This window comes from Heterodontus francisci, chromosome 1 (assembly GCF_036365525.1).
Source record: "Heterodontus francisci isolate sHetFra1 chromosome 1, sHetFra1.hap1, whole genome shotgun sequence".
Taxonomy (NCBI): Eukaryota; Metazoa; Chordata; class Chondrichthyes; order Heterodontiformes; family Heterodontidae; genus Heterodontus; species Heterodontus francisci.
The window spans coordinates 85,994,851-86,018,495 of NC_090371.1; the positions used below are offsets into that span (position 1 = coordinate 85,994,851).

The 23,645-nt window shown below is 42.5% G+C and overlaps 1 protein-coding gene across 1 annotated transcript in view; it reads left to right on the forward strand.

Annotated features, from left to right (window-relative positions):
* The window catches only part of epg5 (ectopic P-granules autophagy protein 5 homolog (C. elegans)), a 229,378-nt gene that overhangs the window by 151,490 nt on the left and 54,243 nt on the right, over positions 1-23,645 (forward strand). Inside the window, exons 29-30 of the mRNA XM_068032710.1 lie at positions 6,658-6,814; positions 8,172-8,366. Of these exons, the coding sequence (XP_067888811.1) occupies positions 6,658-6,814; positions 8,172-8,366 (352 nt within the window). The remainder of the gene's footprint in view (positions 1-6,657; positions 6,815-8,171; positions 8,367-23,645) is intronic.

Below are 23,645 nucleotides of genomic sequence, written 5' to 3' on the forward strand. Positions count from 1 at the left end.
AAGAGGAGTTCTCTGATGAGGACTTTCCGTACTTTGGACTTCGCTCTTAGACGGGCAAGGTTGAACAACCTGCCCCCTGATCTTGTGTGGAGGAAAATTCCTTCTTCAGAGGATTTGAACGCATGTGAAAGCAGCAGGGAGAAGAAAATCCCAAAAAGTGTGGGTGCGAGAACACAGCCCTGTTTCACACCACTCAGGATAGGAAAGGGCTCTGATGAGGAGCCACCATGTTGAATTGTGCCTTTCATATTGTCATGGAATGAGGTGATGATACTTAGTAGCTTTGGTGGACATCCGATCTTTTCTAGTAGTCTGAAGAGACCACGTCTGCTGACGAGGTCAAAGGCTTTGGTGAGATCAATGAAAGCAATGTAGAGGGGCATCTGTTGTTCACGGCATTTCTCCTGTATCTGACGAAGGGAGAACAGCATGTCAATAGTCGATCTCTCTGCACGAAAGCCGCACTGTGCCTCAGGGTAGACGCGCTCGGCCAGCTTCTGGAGCCTGTTCAGAGCGACTCGAGCAAAGACTTTCCCCACTATGCTGAGCAGGGAGATTCCACGGTAGTTGTTGCAGTCACCGCGGTCACCTTTGTTTTTATAGAGGGTGATGATGTTGGCATCGCGCATGTCCTGGGGTACTGCTCCCTCGTCCCAGCACAGGCATAGCAGTTCATGTAGTGCTGAGAGTATAGCAGGCTTGGCACTCTTGATTATTTCAGGGGGAATGCTGTCCTTCCCAGGGGCTTTTCCGCTGGCTAGGGAATCAATGGCATCTCTGAGTTCCGATTTGGTTGGCTGTATGTCCAGCTCATCCATGACTGGTAGAGGCTGGGCTGCATTGAGGGCAGTCTCAGTGACAGCATTCTCCCTGGAGTACAGTTCTAGGTAGTGCTCAACCCAGCGGTCCATCTGTTTGCGTTGGTCAGTGATTATGTCCCCCGATTTAGATTTGAGGGGGGTGATCTTCTTGATGGTTGGCCCAAGAGCTCTCTTCATGCCATCATACATTCCTCTGATGTTTCCGGTGTCTGAGGCCAGCTGAATATGACTGCATAGGTGTTGCCAGTAGTCGTTTGCGCAACGCCTAGCTGTTCTTTGTGCAGTACTTCTGGCTGCTTTAAGTGCTGCGGATGTTAAATCGCTGGGGGCTTTCTTGTAGTTCAAAAGTGCAATGCGCTTAGCGGCTATGACAGGTTCCAGTTCTTCATTATGAGATTGAAACCAGTCTGCATTTCTCTTCGCACTTTTGCCGTAGGTGGTCAAAGCTGACTCATAGATAGGATTAGTATAAATGGGTGGTTGATGGTCGGCACAGACTCGGTGGGCCGAAGGGCCTGTTTCAGTGCTGTATCTCTCTATCTCCCCCAGAACCTGTCCCAATGTCCCAGGAACCTAAAGCCCTCCCTCTTGCACCATCTCTCCAGCCACACATTCATCTGCTCTATCCTTTTATTTCTTTACTCACTATTGCGTGGCACCAAGATTAATCAGGAGATTACTATCTCTGAGGTCCTTGTTTCTTTCCTAGCTCCTTAAATGCTGCTTGCAGGACCTCATCCCTTTTTCTACCTATGTCGGTACTGATATAGATCGCAACTGCTGGCTGCTCGCCCACCCTCCTCAGAATGCTCTGCAGCCGCTCAGTGACATCTATGGCCCTGGCACCAGGGAGGCAGCACACCATCCTGAATTCACGTCTGTGGCTGCAGAAACACCTGTCTATTCCCCTAACTATAGAATCCCCTATCACTATTGCTTTCCCAGTCTTCCTCCTACCCCCGCTGTACAAAGCCAGCTGTGGTGCCATGGACTTGGCTATGGCTGTACTCCCAGAGGAGCCATCACTGTCGTCAGTATTCAGGACTGAATATTAGAGAGTGAGATGCATTCCATGGGGGGATTCCTGCAGTATCTGCCTGGCCCTCCTTGTCTGCTGGTGATCACCCATTCCGTCTCTGCCTGCACACCCTTAAGCTGCAGGTGACCACATCCAGAAATGTGCTATCAATTAAACACTCAACCTCATTGATGCACCACAGTGACACCAGCTGCTGCTCAAGCTCTGAAACCCGGAGCTCGAGCTGCTCCAGCTGGCAACATTTCTTGCACATGTGGTTGTCTAGGACACCGAGAACTGTCCTGGAGTTCCCACACGGAACAGGATGTGCACTCAATGGGACTTAGATGCCCTGCCATGCCTCTTTATTAGACTATTAGCTGGCTTAGCCAAAATAAACTTGAGACTTAAATAACTAGGCTCACCAACTACTCATGAGGCAAATTATTCTCTGTCCAGCATTCAGCTGTCAAGGCCCTAAGTCCTGAAAAATCCTCCTTAAACCATATGCCTCTCAACTCTTTCTTCCTTGAAAATGCTCCCGTCTTAATATCTCCTTATGAGGCTCAGTGTCAAATTTTATCTGAAAATGCTCCTATGAAGTGCTGTGGAACATGTTACTATGTGGAGGTGTTTTATGAATGCAAATTGGTACAATCGATTGACCGTCACCCCTCCGTCCCAAAACCATGATAGAGTTCCCCTTGTCCTCACCTTTTACCCTATGAACCTCCACATTCAACAGATCATCCTCCACCATCTCCAGCGTGATGCCACCACCAAACATATCTTCCCCTCCCCTTTCAGCATTCCAAAGGACCATTCCCTCCGTGGAACCCTGGTCCACTCCTCAATCGCCCTCAGCACACCCTGCCTTTCCTCCGGCACCTCTCCGTGCAAGCGCAGGAGATGCAACACCTGCCCTTTTACCACCTCCCTTCTCACCCTCCAAGGCCCCAAACACACCTTCCAGGTGAAACAACGATTTACTTGCACTTTCAATTTGGTGTACTATATTCGCTGCTCACGACATGTTCTCCTCTACACTGGGGAAATGAAACATAAACTCAGTGACCACTTTGTGGAATACCTCCAGTCCGCAAGCGTGACCCTGAGCTTCCAGTTGCCTATCATTTTAATTCTCCCCTTTGCTCCCACTCTGACCTTTCTGTCCTTGGCCTGCTTCAGTGTTCCAATGAAGAACATTAGAAATAGGAGCAGGAGAAGGTCATTCAGCCCCTCAGGCCTGCCCCGCCATTCAGTAAGATCATAGCCGATCTGTCCCAGGCCTCAACTCCTCTTTCGGACCTGCTCCGCATACCCCTTGACTCCCCGAGATTTCAAAAATCTATCTATCTCCTCCTCAAATACATTTAGTGGCCTAGCCTCCACAACTCTCTGAGGTAGAGAATTCCAGAGATTCACCACCCTCCGAGAGAAGAAATTCCTTCGCATCTCAGTTTTAAAAGTGTGCCCCCTTATTCTGTAACTAAGTCCCCCAGTTTGAGATTCCCCCACCAGTGGAAACATATTCTCAACATCTACCCTGTCAAGCACCCTTAGAATCTTATATGTTTCAATAAGAACACCTCTCATTTCTTCTAAACTCCAATGAATAAAGGCCTAACCTGTTTAGCCATTCTTGATAAGACAGACCCTTCATCCCAGGAATCAGCCGAATGAACCTTTTCTGAACTGCCTCCAACGCTAGTATATCCTTCCTTAAATACGGGGACCAAAACTGTACGCAGTACTCCAGATGTGGCCTCACCAACACCCTGTACAGTTGTAACAAGACTTCCCTATTTTTAAACTCTAAACCCCTAGCAATAAAGGCAAAAATTCCATTTGCCTTCCTAATTAGTTGCTGTACCTGCATGCTAATTTTTTGTACTTCATGCATAAGAACACCCAGATCCCTCTGTACTGCAGTATTTTGTAGTCTTTCTCCATCTAAATAATACTCTGCCTTATTATTCTTCCTACCAAAGTGGATGGCCTCACACTTCCCCACATTGAACTCCATCTGCCAAGTTTTTGCCCACTCACTTAACCTATCTACATCCCTTTGCAGATTCTTTGTGTCCTCATCACAACATGCCTTCCAACCTATTTTTGTATTGTCAGCAAATTTGATTGCACTACATTCTGTCCCTTCCTCCAGGTCATTGATATAGATAGTAAATAGTTGAGGCCCGAGGATTGATCCTTGTGGCATCCCACGAGTTACAGCTTTCCAACCTGAAAAAGACCCATTGATCCCGACTTTCTGCCTTCTGTGTGTTAGCCAATCTTCAATCCATGCCAACACATTACCCCCAATACCCTGAGCTCTTATTTTGTGCAATAACCTTTTATGTGTCACCTTATCGAACGCCTTCTGAAAATCCAAATACACAACATCTACTGGTTCCCCTTTATCCACTGTGCTTGTTATATCCTCAAAGAACTCTAACAAATTTGTCAAACATGATTTCCCTTTCATAAAACCATGTTGACTCTGTTTGATTGCATTATGTTTTTCCAAATGTCCTGCTATTTCTTCCTTAATAATGGACTCTAGCATTTTCCCAATGACAGATGTTAAGCTAATTGGTCTGTAGTTTCCTGCTTCCTGTCTCCCTCCTTTCTTGAATAGGGCGTCACATTAATGGTTTTCCAATCCGCTTGTACCCTACCGGAATGCAGTGAGTTTTGGTATATTATGACCAATGCCTCCACTATCTCTGCAGCCACTTCTTTTAAAACCCTTGAATGCAGGCCAACAGGTCCTGGCGACTTGTCTGCCTTTAGTCCCATCAGTTTGTCCAACACCTTTTCGCCTTGATAGAGACTGTCACAAGTTCCTCACTCCCGTTTACACCTTGCTCATCTATTATTGTCGGGATGTTTATTGTGTCTTCCACCGTGAAGACCGATGCAAAATATTGGTTTAAATTATCTGCCATTTCTCTGTTCCCTGTTATTAATTCCCCAGTCTCATCCTCTAAGGGTCCCACACTTACTTTAGCTACTTTCTTCCTTTTTATATACCCGTAGAAGCTCTTACTGTTTGTTTTTTATATTTCTTGCCAATTTACATAATCAGTTTTCTCCCTCTTTAGTTTTTTTAGTCATCCGCTGCTGGTTTCTGAAAAATTCCCAATCCTCTGGCCTACCACTGGCTTTTGTTGATTTGTACGCCTTTGTTTTTGATTTGATACTCTCCTTAACTTCCTTTGTTATCCATGGGTGGTTCATCGTTCTCATCGAGTCCTTCCTTCTGACCGGAATAAATGTTTGCTGAGTGTTATGAAATATCTGCTTAAAAGTCTGCCACTGCTCATCTACTGACTTTCCCTGTAGTCTATTTTCCCAGCCCGCTTTAGACAACTCTTTATTCATACCTCTGTAATTGCCCTTATTTAAGTTGAAGACACTGGTTTGAGATCTGAGTTGCTCACCCTCAAACTGAATTTGAAATTCTACCATGTTTATGATCGCTTCCCCCTAGAGGATCCTTAACTACGGGATCTCTTATTAATCCTGTCTCATTGCAGATTACCAAATCTAAAATAGCCAGTTCCCGGGTAGGTTCTGCAATTTATTGTTCTAAGAAGCTCAATGCAAGCTCGAGGATCAACTACTCATCTTTCAACTGGGCACTTCACAGTCTTCTGGACTCAACACTGAGTTCAACAATTTTAGATCATAACTTCTTCCCCCATTTTGTTTCTCATTTCTTTGCTGGTTTGCTTTTTTTCCTTGTTTCTCTCATTTCCTTTACTGCGTTTGGATGGCAGCTATTCAAGATCCTGCCTTTCACATCTCCTCTAGACATCCTTGACTTGTCCCATTATTGCTTCCTTTGGCCTTGCATCATAAACCTGCCCTCCGCTCTGTCACAGACCTCGCCTTTTGTTGTTCTTCCCACCCTCTTCCCTTTCATTTGCTCAAAATCTATTATATTCCTATCTTCTCTCAGTTTTGATGAAAGGTCACAGGCCTGAAACGTTAACTCTGTTTCACTTTCCATAGATGCTGCCAGACCTGCTAAGTATTTCTAGCATTTTCTGTTTTTATTTCAGATTTGCAGCATCTGTAGTATTTTGCTTTTGTTCTAATTTTTTTCATATATTCTTTCTTGGGATGTGGGCATCACTGGCAAGGCCAGCATTTGTTGCCCATCTCTAATTGCCCTTGACAACTGAGTGGCTTGCTTGGCCAATTCAGAGGGCAGTTAAGAGTCAACCACATCACTGTGGGTCTGGAGCCACATGTAGGCCAGACCAGGCAAGGATGGCAGATTTCCTTCCTTAAAGGACATTAGTGAACCAGATGGGTTTTTTCAACAATCGATGATAGTTTCATGAGACTCTATTTCAATTCCAGATTTTAACAAATTAAAATCTTGAATTTATTCATTAATTGAATTTAAATTTCACCAGCTGCCATGGTGGGATTGGAACATACATCCCAAAACCATTAGCCTGGGCTTCTGAATTACTAGTTTAGTGACATTACCACTACACCACCATCTCACCCAATTAACTCCCTGTGGGGGGGGGGAATAAAGTATTTTCACCTCTCATTTCATTCTTTTAGTGGTATCCCTGAGTATGTGCCACCTTGTTAACAATTTGCCGATTAGTGGAAACAAATTGTGTGTGCGTGCGTGTGTGTATACATGTATGTGAGAAAATATATATAAACACGTGTGTGTGTATAATCATTAGCATTGTGTTTGAGCTTTTAGTATCAGTCACATTCTTAAGATTTCTAATATACTGTCATCCTTTACTTGCTTACTTTCCTCATTCTAGTTATGATTGTTTCCAGGGCCTTGGTGAATGCCTTCAAGCTGCAGCACACAGAAACTTATCAGAAAGTGGGCATTGCCTTGTTCTATGAGATTGTGTCTTTTGTCTGTGATGAAACACAGCGGCATCCACCAACAAGGCAGTTCTTCACATCATGCATTGAAATTCTTGGACAGGTATGACTTGTTTTCTTGGATGTCACTGATGTCTAAAACAAGTAAATACACACAACAGCATAAATCTGTTGAGCATCATTTTTGTATATTTTAATAAATGCTGTGTGTTTGGGATTTTCTTCTATCTTTCCTTCTGTTCTGAGGTTAATTACTCATAACTGAGCTGTAGTTCCATAGGCCCAAGTGTGTGTGGACCTTAACCATTAATGTCAGCTCACAAATCAACAATAAGTGAGATTGAAGACAAACCTGATCTTGCTGTCACCTTGGTGCATCATGGGTGAAAGTCTTCTCTCAAATAATTTTAGCAGTACAAAACAGGAAATCCCATTTTGTGCTCGTACCAATTAACAGAGGTTGCAAGGTACCAATCAGGGACACAAGCCTTGGCTAATTTTATTTCCCTTCCTAATGGCCCTGAAGCGAGTTGAAGTGCCCTTCCCTCTGGTCCAAATTCCTCTATTTTAACAGAAGCATTAACTCAATTAAAATGAACAGGTTGATCCTTTATTAAAATAATGGAGAAGGAAATTTGTTGTGAGAATGAACAGGGATCATCTAAATCAACACAAGAGGGACCGAATCAAACATGCTATTTATTATTCTGTTTGGCATAGCAGCACACCATGAGGTGCATTTATTCGTTGAGCAATTGATAAATGTAAGTTTTAGGGCATCTGTAATATTTTGATTTGCTATTGTATGTAGACTGGAAAGGTAAGATATGTTCTTCTAATTCTGTTATGTTTGCAAGTGCAATGCATTAACATTACATGTGATGGAAAACCTAAGTGTTGAACAAAAAAAGGAGATGCAATTGATGATGACAGAAATTCCTGTCAAAGATCCTATGTGTATTGGCATCGTGCAATTATTTTTCCTAAATGTACATAAAAACCAAGTATTCTTGCAATAGTTTTAGGGTAAAACATCTAATGGCAATGATATCTTACTAATACTTAATACATCTGTACCAAATTACTTTTTCACTATGGGAGGTATTAACCCATTTATTTCAAAAGGCAAATGGAGGGGGAAATTTTGCACAGTATTAAGTGCTCAGACAATAACATAACTAACTGTAATATGTCCCTTTTGAATTTTAAAGGATCCTGACGGAGTCATCAGAGTTTCGAATTAGTAAATCCAAGACTACTTAAGTTCAATGTTGAACATTGTTAGGATTCCTAATTTTTTCTACTAAATCATAGAACAACTTTTAATATATATTGAATTATATTTACTCCATAATTTGATTATTAAATCTCCACTTGATACAAATAGAATTTCAGATTTTTAAAGGATTAAAAGTTCATTTGATTAGTGAATATTTTTCTTCTGTCTGTGATTTGTTCAGGTTTTTCTTAGTTGTGCTAAAACAGAAAGCAAAACTATATTGAAAAAAGTTCTTCAGAATAGAAGACTATGCAACCTTTTGTCGCCATACTTCACTCCAAATATATCTCCAGATGAATTTGTCAGTCTTTATGAAGAAGTTGTCAAGGTCCTCCACACAGATAGTGGTGATGTCATCTTCATGTTATTAACAAAGGTAAAATTATTCCTTTTAAAAACTGTCGAAATTGGACTAGTTTCATTCTAGTTGCCCCTGTTTATTGTCCAGCCATTTTGTATTTGCCCTCTCACTGAATCCAGACTTGCTTCAAAGTTGAGAATTCAAAGCCATTGTATGTTGCAACACAGTGTCTTTATATCCAAATTTCATATGTTTTGTTTTCGGGATGTAGGTGACACTGGCAAGATTGCATTTATCACCTATCCCTAATTGCATGAGAAGGTTGTGGTGGACCTACTTGAAAAACTGTGATCCTTTCATGATGGTCCTCCCATAATTTTGTTAGGGAATTCTGGGATATTTACCTAGCAACATTGGAAGCGATTGTGTTCCCACAACATTGCTGCTGTTGTCCTTCTCAGTACTAGAAGTCGCACAAGACAAAGATGCAATCGATATAACCTTGATGAGTTGCGAAAGTGCATCTTGTAGATGGTGCATACTGCAGCTGCAGTACACCAGTGATGGAGGGGATAGATATTGAACCCAGTGGCAGGGGCAGTGATCAAGCAAACTGTTCTGACCTGGATGGTGTCTCTCTCGAATGTTGTTGTGGCTGCACCTATCCAGGCAAGTGGTGAGTATTCCATCACGCTCTTGACTTGAGCCTTATAGATGGTGCAGCGTTTTTAAGGAGTCAGGAGATGAGACACTAGTCATTATCTCTGCCCTGAACTTGTAGCAGTGTTAATACTGCATTTTGTTTAGCTTCTGATCATTGGTAATGCCCGCAAAATATTGATGGTGTGGACTTGGCAGTGGTGGTGCCATTGAAAATCAAGGGGAGATGGCTGGGCTTTCTGTTGTTGACGATGAAAGAGTGATACTGCACAGATGGAGGCTATTCGGCCCATCATGCCGATGCTGGCTCTTTGATAGAGCTATCCAATTAGTCCCAGTCTGTCCTTTGCCCATTACCCTGTAAATGTTCTCCCTTCAAGTATTGATCCAATTCCCTTTTCAAAGTTAGTTTTGAATTAACTTCTACCACCCATTCAGGCAGTGAATTCCAGATCACAACTACTCGCTGTGTGTGTTAAAAAAAAAAGAAAAATCCTCATGTCACCTCTGCCTCTTTTGTCAATCACCTTAAATCTGTCTCCTCTGGTTATTAGCCCTTCTGCCACTGGAAACAGTTTCTGCTTATTAATTCTACCAAAACCATTCGTGATTTTGAACACCTCTATCAAATCTTTTAACCTCCCTGGTCTAAGGGGAACAACTCCAGCTTGTCTTGACTCTCCACATAACCGAAGTCCCTCATCCCTGGTACCGTTCTCGTAAATCCCTTCTGCGCTCTAAGACCTTAACAGCCATCCTACAGTGTGGTGCCACAGTACTCCTGCTGAGGCCTAACCAGTGTTTTCATAGAAACATAAAAATTTAATGGCACAGAGAAAGCTCACATGGTCCATTGTGTCAGTGCCGGCCAAAAAACAAAAAAGAGCCACACAGCCCCATCCTACTTTCCAACATTTGGTCCATAGCCCAGCAGGCTACGGCACTTCAGGTGCTCGTCCAGACACCTTTTCAATGAGATGAGGTTTTCTGCCTCCACCACTCTTGTAGGCAGTGAGTTACAGACCTCCACCACCCACTGGGTTAAAAAACAAATTTCCTCATCTCCTCTCTAATCCTTCTACCAATCACTTTAAATCTATGCCCCCTAGTCACTGACCTCTCTGCTAAGGTAAATAGACACTTCCCATCCACTCTATCCAGCCCCTCACAATTTTGTACATCTCAATCAAATCTCTCCTCAACCTCCTCTGTTCCGAGGAGAACAACCCCAGCCTGTCTAATCTTTCCTCATAGCTGCAATTTTCCAGTCCTGGCAACATCCTTGTAAATTTCCTCTGTAGTCTCTCAGGTGCAATGACATCCTTTCTGTAATGAGGTGACCAGAACTGCACACTGTACTCAAATTGTGGCCTATCCAATGTTTTATACAGTTCCAGCATAACCTCCCTACCCTTGTATGCCTCAGCTAATAAAGGAAAGGATTCCACATGCCTTCTTAACCACCTTATCTCCTGTCTCGCTACCTTCAGGGATCTGTGGACATACACTCGAAGGTCCCTCACTTCCTCTACACCTCTCTGTATCCTCCCATTTATTGTGTATTCGTTTGTCTTGTTTGACCTCCCCAAATGCATCACCTCATACTTCTCTGGATTAAATTCCATTTGCCACTTTTCTGTCCACCTGACCAGTCCATTAATATCTTGCTGCAGTCTTCAGCTATCCTCCTCGCTGTCAACCATGCAACCAATTTTTGTGTCGTCTGCAAACCTCTTGATCATTCCCCCTAAATTTATATCCAAATCGTTAATATATTACCACAAAAAGCAGGGGACCCAGTACTGAGCCCTGCAGCACTCCACTGGTAATAGCCTTCCAGTCGCAAAAACACCCGTCAACAATTACCCTTTGTTTCCTGCCACTGAGCCAATTTTGTATCCACCTTGCTACATTCCCCTGGATCCCATGGGCTTTTATTTTTTTAACCAGTCAGCCATGTGGGACCTTGTTAAAAGTCTTACTAAAATCCATGTAGACTACATCAACTGCACTACCCTCATCAATCCTCCTTGTTACTGCCTCAAAAAATTCACTCAAGTTAGTCGGGCACGACCTTCCCTTAACAAATCCGTGCTGACTATCCTTGATTAATCGGTGACTTTCTAAGTGACAGTTTATCCTGTGTCTCAGAATTGATTCCAATAATTTTCCCACTACTGAGGTTAGACTGACTGGCCTGTATTTTATTTAGTCTATCCCTCACTCCCTTTATAAACAAAGGTACAATGTTAGCAGACCTCCAATCCTCTGACACCACACCTGTATCCAGTGAGGACTGGAAAATGATGGTCAGATCTTCTGCGATTTTCTCCCTGGCTTCTTTTAACAGCCTGGGGTACATTTCATCTGGCGCTGGTGATTTATCCACTTCCAAAGATGCTAAATGCCGTAATAAGTCCTCTCTCCCTATGTTTATCAAATTCAATACTTCACACTCCTCTTCCATAACTACAGTGTCTGCATAGTCGTCCTCTTTTCTGAAGACAGATGCAAAGTATTTATTAAGAGCCATACCCACGTCTTCCATCTCCACACATTGGTTACCATTTTGGTCTTTTATGGCCCCGACGCTTTTTTTTAGTTATCCTCTTACTCTTAATGTATTGATAAAGCATCTTTGGGTTCTCCATTTTATTTGGTAATATTCTTTCATGCCCTGTCTTTGCTTTCCTAATTTCCTTTTTGATTTCACCCCTCCACTTTCTATACTCCTCTCAGCTTTCTGTAGTATTGAGTTCTCGGTGCCTGGCATAAGCTTTCCTTTTCTGCCTTGTCATAGCCTGTAAGCTCCTTGACATCAAGGGGATTTGGCCGCCCTACCTTTTTCTTTATGGGAACATGTTTACTCTGGACCCCTGAATCTCCCCTTTGCTTCCCACTGCTCTGACACTGATTTATCTTCAAGTAACTGTTTCCAGTCCACTTTTGTTAAATCACTTCTCAGCTTAGTAAAATTGGCCTTACCCCAATTTAGAACTTTAACTCCTGTTCTATCTGCCCTTTTCCATAATTATGTTAAAACTAACTGAATTATGATCATTACCACCAAAATGCTCCCCCACTGCCGCTTCTTCCACCTGCCCAGCTTCATTGTCTAAAACCAAGTCCAGAACTGTGTCCTCCCTTGTTGGACTTGCTATGTACTGGCTAAAAAGGTTCTCCTGAATGCACCTTAAGAATTCTGTTCCATCCACTTCTTTCACACTAAAACTATCCCAGTTACTATTAGGGTGGTTAAAATCCCATACTGATACTGCCTTATTGCTTTTGCACTTCTCAGATGTTTGTCTACATATGTGCTCTTCTATATCCCTCTGACTGTTCGGGGGTCTATAGTACACTCCCAGTAGTGTAGTGTTCCTAAACTCAATTCATTAGGCCTCAATGGATCACCCTTCTAACATATCATCCCTCCTCACAGCTGTAATTGCTTCTCTAACCAAAGTTAGTTTCGAAGAATGAGTGATGGTCTCATTGAAACCATACAAAATCCTTAAAGGGATAGACAGGGTAGATGCAGGTAAAATGTTTCTTCTCGGGGAGTCTAGAACCAGGGGACACAATTTCAAAATAAGGGGAAAGCCACTGAGATGAGGAAAAATTTCTTTACTCAGAGGGTTATGCATCTTTGGAATTCTCTACACCAGAGGGCTGTGGGAAGCTCAGTCATTGAGTATGTTTAAAGCAGAGATTGACAGATTTCGAAGGATGTTGTAGGTTACAGAGGGACATAGATAGGCTGCAGAGCTGGGCTGAGAGATGGCAAATAGAGTTTAATGCGGAAAAGTGTGAGGTGATTCACTTTGGAAGGAATAACAGGAATGCAGAGTACTGGGCTAATGGGAAGATTCTTGGTAGTGTAGATGAGCAGAGAGATCTTGGTGTCCAGGTACATAAATCCCTGAAGGTTGCTACCCAGGTTAATAGGGCTGTTAAGAAGGCGTATGGTGTGTTAGCTTTTATTAGTAGGGGGATCGAGTTTCGGAGCCACGAGGTCATGCTGCAGCTGTACAAAACTCTGGTGCGGCCGCACCTGGAGTATTGCGTGCAGTTCTGGTCACCGCATTATAGGAAGGATGTGGAAGCTTTGGAAAGGGTGCAGAGGAGATTTACTAGGATGTTGCCTGGTATGGAGGGAAGGTCTTACGAGGAAAGGCTGAGGGACTTGAGGTTGTTTTCGTTAGAGAGAAGGAGGAGGAGAGGTGACTTAATAGAGACATATAAGATAATCAGAGGGTTAGATAGGGTGGATAGTGAGAGTCTTTTTCCTCGGATGGTGATGGCAAATACGAGGGGACATAGCTTTAAGTTGAGGGGTGATAGATATAGGACAGATGTCAGAGGTAGTTTCTTTACTCAGAGAGTAGTAGAGGCGTGGAACGCCCTGCCTGCAACAGTAGTAGACTCGCCAACTTTAAGGGCATTTAAGTGGTCATTGGATAGACATATGGATGAAAATGGAATAGTGTAGGTCAGATGGTTTCACAGGTCGGCGCAACATCGAGGGCCGAAGGGCCTGTACTGCGCTGTAATGTTCTATCTTCTATCTATCTATCTGAAATACCAATGCCGCAAATAGATATGGGAATGGTGTGGGGAAAAGGCATTGAAGTGGATGAATAACAGAGCAGGCTCGATGGGCTGAATGGCATACTCCTGTTCCTATGTTCCAAAATTGTCTCTCTTTCCCCCCCCCCCCCCACCACCCTTTTTAACCCCTCTCTATCTCGTCTGAAAACTGTAATCAGGAACGTTAAGCTGTCATTCCTGCCCTTCTTTAAGCCATGTCACTGTAATAGCTATGATATCATACTGCCACATTTCTGTCTGTGTCCTCAGCTCGTCTGCTTTATTTACTATATGCCTTGCATTGAAGTATATACCCTTGAGCACTGCCAAACTTTTGTTTTTATTTTCTATCCTTTGTTTCCTCTGCCTTCAGACTCTTTGACTAATTTTCTGCCTTCAATTTCCATTTCTGATTTTGTCCCATCTGAGTCTACCTTCGGGTTCCCATCCGCCTGCCAAACTAGTTTAAACCCTGCCCAATTTGCATTAGCAAATCTCCCGGCAAGGATATTGGTCCCGGCCCTATTAAGGTGCAAATTGTCTGGCTTATACAGGTCCCACCTCCCCCAGAACTGGTCCCAATGCCCCAGGAATCAAAAGCCCTCCCTCTTGCACCATCTCTGCAGCTATGCATTCATCAGTTGTAACCTCCTATTTCTATGCTCACTAGCACATAGCACTGGGAGTAAACTAGAGATTACTACCTCTGAGGTCCTGCTTTTTAATGTCTTACCTAGCTCTCTAAAATCTGCTTTCAGGACCTCATCCCTCTTTCTACCTATGTCATGTGTACCAATGTGGCCCACGACCTTTGGCTGTTCACCCTCCCCCTTACCAATGTCTTGCAGCCGCTGTGTGATATAATTGATCCAGGCACCAGGGAGGCAACATTTACATCACATTTACGGCCACAGAAACCCCTGTCTGCTCCCCTAACAATCGAATCCCCTACTGCTATTTCTCTTCCACTCTTCTTCCTTCCCACCCTTGGTGCTCCGAACTTGGCTCGTGCTACACAATTCTGAGGAAACATTGCCCTCACCAGCATCCAAAATGGAAAGCTGGTTTATGAGCGAGATAGACTCAGAGGACTGGTCTGGTGAGCAGAAAAGTGGCAAATGGAATTCAGCCCGGAGAAGTGTGAGGTGATGCATTTGGTGGGGGGAGGGTCAAACAAAGCAAAGGGACACACAATAAATGGGAGGAGACTGAGAGGTGTAGAGGAAGTGAGGGACCTTGGAATCCTTGAAGGTAGCAGGACAGTTCAATAAGGTGGTTAAGAAGGCATATGGAATACTTTCCTTTATTAGCTGAGGTATAGAATATAAGAGCAGGGAGGTTATATTGGAGCTATATCAAACATTAGTTAGGCCACAACTTGAGTCATGTGTGCAGTTCTGATCACCTCATTACAGAAAGGATGTAATTGCACTAGAGAGGGTACAGAGGAGAGTTACAAGGATGTTGCCAGGACTGGAAATTTACGACTATGAGTAAAGATTGGATAGGCTGGGGTTGTTCTCCTTGGAACAGAGGAGGATGAGGGGAGATTTGAATGAGATGGACAAAGTTGTGAGGGGCCTGAATAGAGTGGATGGGAAGGGTCTATTTACGTTAGCAGGGAGTTCAGTGACCAGGGGGCATAGATTTAAAGTGATTGGTAGAAGAACCAGAGGGGAGATGAGGAAAGATTTTTGCATCCAGTGGGTGGTGAGGGTCTGTAACTCACTGCCTGAAAGGCTGTAGAGATAGAAACCCTCAACATATTTAAAAGGTGTCTGGATGTTATGACCGACCACTCAGGAAAAGGCCCCCAATCAAAATATACGATTCTGATATTGGTGGGAGAAATGCACTGTTGATTCAGTCCCATCCCTCTGCAGATCGCCTAACATGTCATTTTTAAAATTTCCAAATTAAAGAAAGACCAGCCAAATTGTAGTATCTATTAACCCCCGAATGAGGCTAACCATCCAGGTGTCTTTAGATCAACAAATTAACTGTTTAATTAGAAAAAATAAATTCTTAAACACTACTAAGATATAAACAACATTTAAAATAGAAAAATTAGTGTCCTTGCGTATTTAAGCTCCTGTCAAAGTGAAATCTTCCAATGTGGAATCGTCCAAGGTTGCTTGTCCTCACAGCCGTCCGATGGGGGGAAAAAGAAGGTTCTTTGACAGTGGAACAGACTGTAGTCTAATTCAGCAGTTGAATTGATGCGCTTCTTTTCCAGCGATGAATTTCAGCAATTACAGTTCAGTAGTTAAAGGAATTGGTTATTTTCTTTTAAGAAAGTAATCTGGCTTGACATCAGAATTCTGAGAGCATAATAAATAGGGTTTAAATAAACCGAGAGAGAGCTCTCATTTCCTTCAGTATATGCTGGTCCAGCTGTCTGTTTGCATCTCTGTTAATTGTCTCAAAAGCCAGCTTTTCAGCTAGTTTCAAATGTCAATCGACAACAATGTATCTTGTGTCTTTGGTCCTGAGTGGCTGTATCTTACAGCAACGAGAATCCATATTTGAAGCTGGCTGTATCCTATGGCAACAAGATTGCATTCTTTGACTCAGTCCCTGGAGCTTGCTGCCTTAAAGCATTACTGATCCTATTAAAGCTTTAAAGGCACACTGCATACTTCCCTGAAAAAAAACTATAGGATCATAACGAGGTATCTGGATGTGCACCTGAAGCCCCATAACCTCCAGGGATACAGACCAATTGCTGGAAAGTGGGAGTAGGCTGGATGGTTCTTTTTTCAGTAGGCGCAGACACGATGAGCAGAGCGGCTTCCTGTGCTGTAAACTTTTCTACATTTTCTCAATATTAATTCTGAAAAGGAGAAATGTGCAGGGATATGGGGAGTGGCGGTACGTGAATTGCTCCTTAGCAGGGCCAATGCAGACATAATGGGTCGATTGACCTTCTGTGTTGTAACAATTTTATGACTCCTGCACTACCTGCCTGCACCTCCTCGACTTTCTGGTGGTCACACCCATTCTCTCTCTGCCTGCACGCTCCTAACCTGCAGTATAATCACCTCCCTAAACGTGCTATCCACATAGTTTTATAAAGGTTTAGAGTCATAGAGTGATTTTGGCACAGAAGGAGGCCATTCATGGGCGATTTTAATCTTTTTATAGATTGGACTATTCAAATTGGCAAAGGTAGCCTGGAGGATAAGTTCATAGATTGTATTAGGGGCAGTTTCTTAGAACAATATGTTCTGGAACCAATCTGGGAGCAGGCTGCTAATGTGTAATGAGACAGGATTAATTAATTAATCTCATAGTAAAGGATCCTTTCGGCAAGAGTGATCATAACATTATATAATTTACAATATAACATTTAGTTTGAGGATGAGAATTTTGGGTCCGAAACTAGTGTCTGAAACCTAAATAAATGCATTTACAAGGGCATGAAGACAGCATTGGCTAAGGTGGACTGGGAAAATCAAGTCACCAAAAGCATCCCAAGAATAGCAGAAATCAAGAGGCAAAAGGGAGGGAGGAACTTCACTATCCAAAATTCCCTAGATTCTGGAAGAGTTCCAGTCGATTGGAAAACCGCAGTCGTAACACCTCTGATCAAGAAAATGGGGGTGGGGGTCAACAGAAAACAGGAAACTATTGTCTAGTTAGCCTAGCATCAACCATTGGGAAAATGCTGGAATTCATTATTAAGGAAGTAGTAGCAGGACATTTAGAAAATTGTAATCCATCAGGCAGAGCCAACATGGTTTTATGGAAGGGAAATCATGTTTGACAAATTTATGAGAGTTCTTTGAGGATGTAACAAGCAGAGTAGATAAAGGGGAACCAGTAGCTGTACTGTATTTGGATTTCCAAAGGTATTTGATGAGGTTCCACATAAAAGGTGACTACACAAGAGCTTATGGTATTGGAGGTAATATGTTAGCATAGCTAGAGGATTGGCTAACTAACAGGAAACAGTGTCGCAATGAATGGGTCATTTTCAGGTTGGCAAACTAACTAGTGGAGTGCCACAGGGATCAGTGATGGGGTCTCAACTATTTGTAATCAATATTAATGACTTGGATGAAGGGACTGAGTGTATTGCACCCAAATTTGCGGAAGATACAAAGCTAGGTAGGAAAGCAGGTTGTGAGAAGGACACAAAGTATCTGCAAAGAGATGTAGATAAGTGAGCGGGCAACAAATTTGGCTGATGGAGAATAATGTGGGAAATGTGAGGTTGTCCACTTTGACAGGAAGAATAGAAAAGTAGAATATTATTTCCATGGAGGAAGACTGCAGAATGCTGCAGTATAGAGGGATCTGGGTGTCCTTGTACATGAATTGCAAAAAGTTAGCATGCAGATACAGCAAGTAATTAGGAAGGCAAATTCAATGTTGCCAATTTATGCAAGGGGTATGGAGAAGTCTTGCTACAACTGTACAGGGCATTGGTGAGACCGCACCTATAGTGTTGGTCTTCTTACTTAAGGAGGGATATACTTGCATTGAAAGCAGTTCAGAGAGGGTTTACGAGGCTGATTCCTGGGATGACGGGGTTGTCTTGTGAGGGAAGGTTGAGCAGATTGTGCCTATACTCATTCGATGTTAGAAGAATGAGAGGTTATCTTATTGAAGCATATAAGATTCTCGGGATCTTAACAGGATAGATGTTGAGAGGATGTTTCCCCTCATGGAGGAATCTAGAACTAGGGGGCACAGTTTCAAAATAAGGTGTCTCCTTTTTAAGACAGAGATTAGGAGGAATCTCTTCTCTCCGTGAGTTGCTAATCTTTGAAAATCTGTTCCCCAGAGAATAGTGGAGGCTGGGTCATTGAATATATTCAAAGCTGAGTTAACCAGATTTTTGATCTACAAGGGAATCGAGGGTTGTTAGAGGCAGGCAAGAAAGTGGAGTGAAGGTCATAATTAGATCAGCCATGATATTAAATGGAGCAGGCTCGAGGAGTTGCATAGCCTACTCCTGCTCCTATTTCTTATGTTCATTTGGCCCATCACATAACTTCCTTGCTTTTGTATTTTATGCCTCGATTAATCAAGCCAAAAATCTCATGCTTTTTAACATACTACCACCTTCAAAGGTGTCTCTGTTCTTGCACCTCCTTTTAAAATTGTACTATTGAGTTCATATTGCCTCTCTTCATTCTTCCTGACAAAATGCATCATTTCATACCTCTTGGCATTACATTTCATTTGCCATGTGCCTGACCTTATCAGCAGTCCATGTCCTCCTGAAGTCTGTTACTATCCTCCCCATTGTTTGCTACATTTGAGTTTCTTGTCATCTGCAAACTTTGAAATTATGCTCTGTATACACAAGTTTGGGTTAGTATTATTATGTATCAAAAAGAGCAGTAGGCCCAATACTTACAGTCATTACTTGTCACTCATCAATCCAAGCATTGCTGCTTCATTATCGGAGGAGTTGCAAATGGAGCAAAACACTGTGGAATCACCAGAAAAGAACCCATTCCTTACCTTATGAAAAGGGAATGTCATTGATGAAACTGCTGAAGACGATGTGATCACCTGCAGTGACGTCGGGGGGCTGTGGTGAATGGCCTCCGACAACCATAACCATTTTTCTTTGTTTAAGGTGTGACCCCAGTCACTGGAGAGTTTCCCATTGACCCCTTTTAATTTTACCCTTCTGGATTAAAACAAACCTCTCTTCATTGCCCTATTCCCTCCCAGCAATTTTTTTTCCCCTTTTTATCCTCATGTTCTGCTTTCTTACTACTAAATCAGTTAGTAAACTGCTGCTAATGTTTTTCTATTCACATTGGTAAATTAATCCTTTTTGAAATTGATGCAAGTATTTAGGTTTTTTTAAAGTCAGCTTTGGATATGAAATTCAATACCGAGGCGTACAAGGAGTTGAGAGTTGGTGGAAGTAAACGGGAACATACTTAAGGGCTGTGGAGTGGAGGTAAGAGATCAGTCAGTGATAATATTTAGCATGTTCAATCATTTTAGAAACCAACAAAGAAAGCTGGATGCAGAGCTATATTGCCAGTCAGTAGTGTACATGTTTGAAGTCATTGAGCTAGTACTGTCAGGCTACAGCTTGAGAACTGTATTCACTGGCCACTAAAGCAAGGAAAAATCCAAACTCTGTAAGTGCTACAGAGAAGGGCTGTGAGGGTTGATCCCAAGTGTTAGAGGACTAAATTATGCAAATAGGTTAGAAAAACTTAGACCCTAAAAGGATACACGAGAGTAGACTCTGTAGATAACTGAGTTACCAGCACTAAATTCCCACCCATTGCTTCAGCAATGTTGGGGTTGAATTAATTCACTGTATTTTTGTTTCTGAACAGTCATCTGTATCTCTTTCTGTGACGAGTCACTTTTGATATTCTCTATTCAATGCTTCCTTGGTCTTCCTAGGCTTCATGTTCCATGTACCTCTTTGTGCAGGGCCATACAAGGTATCTAGTGGTTTCCATTCTTGAAGCATGCCCAAACTATTGCAGTTGACTTTCTTGGATTTTCTATATAACTGTTATTTCTTTTCCAAGTATCATACAGATCCCCACCTGCCAAGAATGAGGCATATTAATTTTGTCATATCAGCTTAGATCTTAAACTGTTGCTGGAGTGAAGAAGGGACTTGTTAAAAAGACCACCAGACACTTGGTTGGAAAAAAATTTGCATACTAACAGACAATGCTTGTGGAGACAAATGACTATTCCCTGCTCCAATTAACCAAGATAAATTTTGATCACCAGACATTGAAGGTATGAGGAAGCACATTACAGGCCCTGCTAAGATGCTACAATCCACAGAGCCAGGACTCGTTAAACCAGCTGGTCATATGACTAACTGGCAGGTTTTTTTGAACTAGCCACAGGACAGTTTGAATTCAGAAGGCTGTGTGCAACTGAAGCTGAAACAAGCAAGTCTCTCGCCTGGCTGGCTGTCTTGTTTTCTCCAAAGCCACCAGACCCACAGAAGACACGTAAACCTCGAGAGAAAAGGTTCCTACATTGGAACAAGTTGAAGTGTGAACTGGGCCCCAACGAATTGCCAGACTTACCTGCAACCAAAGACTCCACATTGAACTTAAAGGACTGTAACTACCAGATATTGTCTCAAACGTGTCCGCTTTATTCCTTCTACTTTTTCTGTCTCTGTCTGCGTGTGTGTTTATCACGTATGCATGCTAGCGAGGTCGCGTCACATATTCATAGTCGTTGACCGGATTTGAGTTTAAGATTAATAAACTTCTACCTTTCTTGTTTAAATCTAAGGAAACCTGTTTGATTTATTTTCCTTACAGTTGGAGCAGTGAACAAGGATTCACTAAGGGGGAGCTAAAAACACTCTGTGCTTTAAAATTAAACCCTGTTACGGTTAAACCAGGCAAAGGCTGAAAGGGAACCCCTAGACCCCTCTCCTTTGGTCTTAACACAAGCCACGTTCTTATATCAATTTTGATTCTTTTCAACCTTCTAGAGGGACAAATTTTTATACGTGGCAGAGCAGATTGATAAAGTGGTAAAAAAAGGCAAGCAGGATCCTAGGCTTTATTTATAAATACTGTACAAAAACAAGCAAGTTATAATGAACATTTATAAAACACTAGTTCAGCCTAAACTTGGATATTGTGTCCAATTCTGGGCACCATACTTTAGGAAGGCTGTGATAGCTTTAGTGCAGAAAAGATTTGAGAATAGTTCCAGGGATGAGGGCCTTCAGTTCCATGGATAGGTTGGAGAAACTGGGGCTGTTCTCTTTAGAGAAGAGAAGGTTGAAAGAAGATTTGATGGAGGTATTCAAAATCATGAGGGGATAGAAATTGTTCCCATTGGTGGAAGGGTCGAGAACCAGAGGACACGAGATTTTTGGTGATGCTGGAAAAAAATCAAAGATGACATGAGGAATAACTATTTTATGCAACGAGTAGTTAGGGTCTGCAATGCATTGCCTGAGAGGTTTGTGGGGAGCAGCTTTATATTTTTTCATGGGATGTGGGTGTTTCTGGCAAGGCCGGCATTTGTTGCCCATCCCTAAATTGCTCTTGACAGCTGAGTGGCTTGCTAGGCCATTTCAGAGGGCAATTAAGAGTCAACTACATTGCTGTAGGTCTGGAGTCACATGTAAGCCAGACCAGGTAAGGATGGCAGATTTCCTTCCCTAAAGGACATGAGCGAATCAGATTTTTTTTTTACAATGATGAATAGTTTCCACCATTACTGAATGTCAAACTTCTATTAATTAATTGAATTTGTTAAAAGAAAAATTAAATTCCACCAGCTGCCACGGGGTTTGAACCTGTGTCCCCGGGTATTACCCTGGGCCTCTGGATTATTAGTTCAGTAACATTATCACTACGCCACCATTTCCCCAGGATTCAGTTGTGACTTTCAAAAGGAAATTGAATAAGCACCTGAAAAGGGAAAATTTGCAGGGCTACAGGGAAAGGATGAGGGAGTGCGACTAGCTGTATTGCTCTTGTAGAGAGCCGGCATGCACATGACGGCCGAATGGCCGCCTTCTGTGCTGTAGCCATTCTTTGACTCCTCTCAACCAACTTTTCCTTGTCAGCTTTTCTCTTATTCCAACATTCAAATCCGTATAATAATATAGGGATAAACGTCACTTCGTAAACTCTTAACTTCGTTTTTACCAGAAAAATCTTTCGTCTTCCGTCTCATACTTACTCTTTCAAAAGCAGCAGAAATAAATCAAATCTTTCTTTGATGTCTTCTTCAGAACTCTCATTATTTGCGACTAACCTATCAAGGTATACCAACATTTCGACCTCTTCAACTTCAGCTCTTCCAATTGTAATGTGTGCATCTTCCTGATGCTTCCCAAATGACATGACCTTTGTTGTCTTTGTTAATGTGTAATCCAAATTTTCTACTCTCCAGTCACTCATCAGTTAGTCTCTGCAAATCTTTTTTAGATGTTGCTGTAATTTGAGATTGTTTAAAATCAAGCCCCAGAAGTAGACTCCAATATCATAATTTAGTGTAAGATTCATTATTATTTCCAGCACTAAATCAAATAAAACTGGCAACAGTGTGCTTCCTTGTCTGAAAACAACTGTTGATCTGCAACTAACAGAATTGTGTCAGTCCACTTAGATGAGCACTCCGGGACTTGATGGTTTCATCAGTTTGACTAGCTTCGTTGCTGTTATCTCTTATTTTGAAGATAGGGTGTTGTTATTGCCTTTCCCCAGTCTTCAGGTACTTGCTCTTCAAATTTTGTTGAACAGCCTTTGCATCACTTTCACAGTATGCTCCTTTGTAACAGCTCCGCAGTTATCTTATCGATAACAGGAACCTCGTTCTGTTTAAACTATGAATAGAAATCTACACTTTATCTTCTAAGAATTCTGCTATCAACTTGCCTCCATTTGTCAGGGATGCTTTCTCCAGAATTGATTCATCCACCATGCTGCATATATTGTATATATCTTCAAAATATTCCTTCTACCACCTCTTTTTTTTATTCACTCGTGGGATGTGGGCGTCGCTGGCTACGCCAGCATTTGTTGCCCATCCCTAATTGCCCTTGTGAAGGTGGTGGTGAACTGCCTTCTTGAACCGCTGCAGTGCTTAGGGTATAGGTACACCCACAGTGCTGTCCGGAAGGGTGTTCCAGGATTTTGACCCAGCGACAGTGAAGGCAACGTTGAAGATGAGTTTGGCAGGCTTTCCAGGAGAAATGCGACAGCAGCACTTTCTGGCAGGCTTTTCAGGAGAAATGCAGCATCAGTTTCTCTATTTCTTACAATTGATTCTCAGGAAGTGCTCAGAGATGGAAGAGGGTGCTGATGGTTTCTGCTCTCTTGGCTGTTTTTCTCCAACTGCCTTCAAAACAGTTCACACCCCAACACGCTGTCCAAAGCAAAACCAAAAAGAATCTCAAGAGTCGAGCCTCTTGACCTATCACTTCACAGTGAACGTCTCCCACAAGTCAAAAAGCCCCTGCTGGGTATTTATCTGAAGACAGGTGACTTCCAGTAAATGTTGTTTTCAAACAAAACCTCTGCATCCTTGCAATGGCCCCAGTGAAAAAAGCATCAATGGAATCCTTTGCAGTTTTCCCAAATAAAACAATGTCCATTCTTCTAAAACACGAGTCCTCAA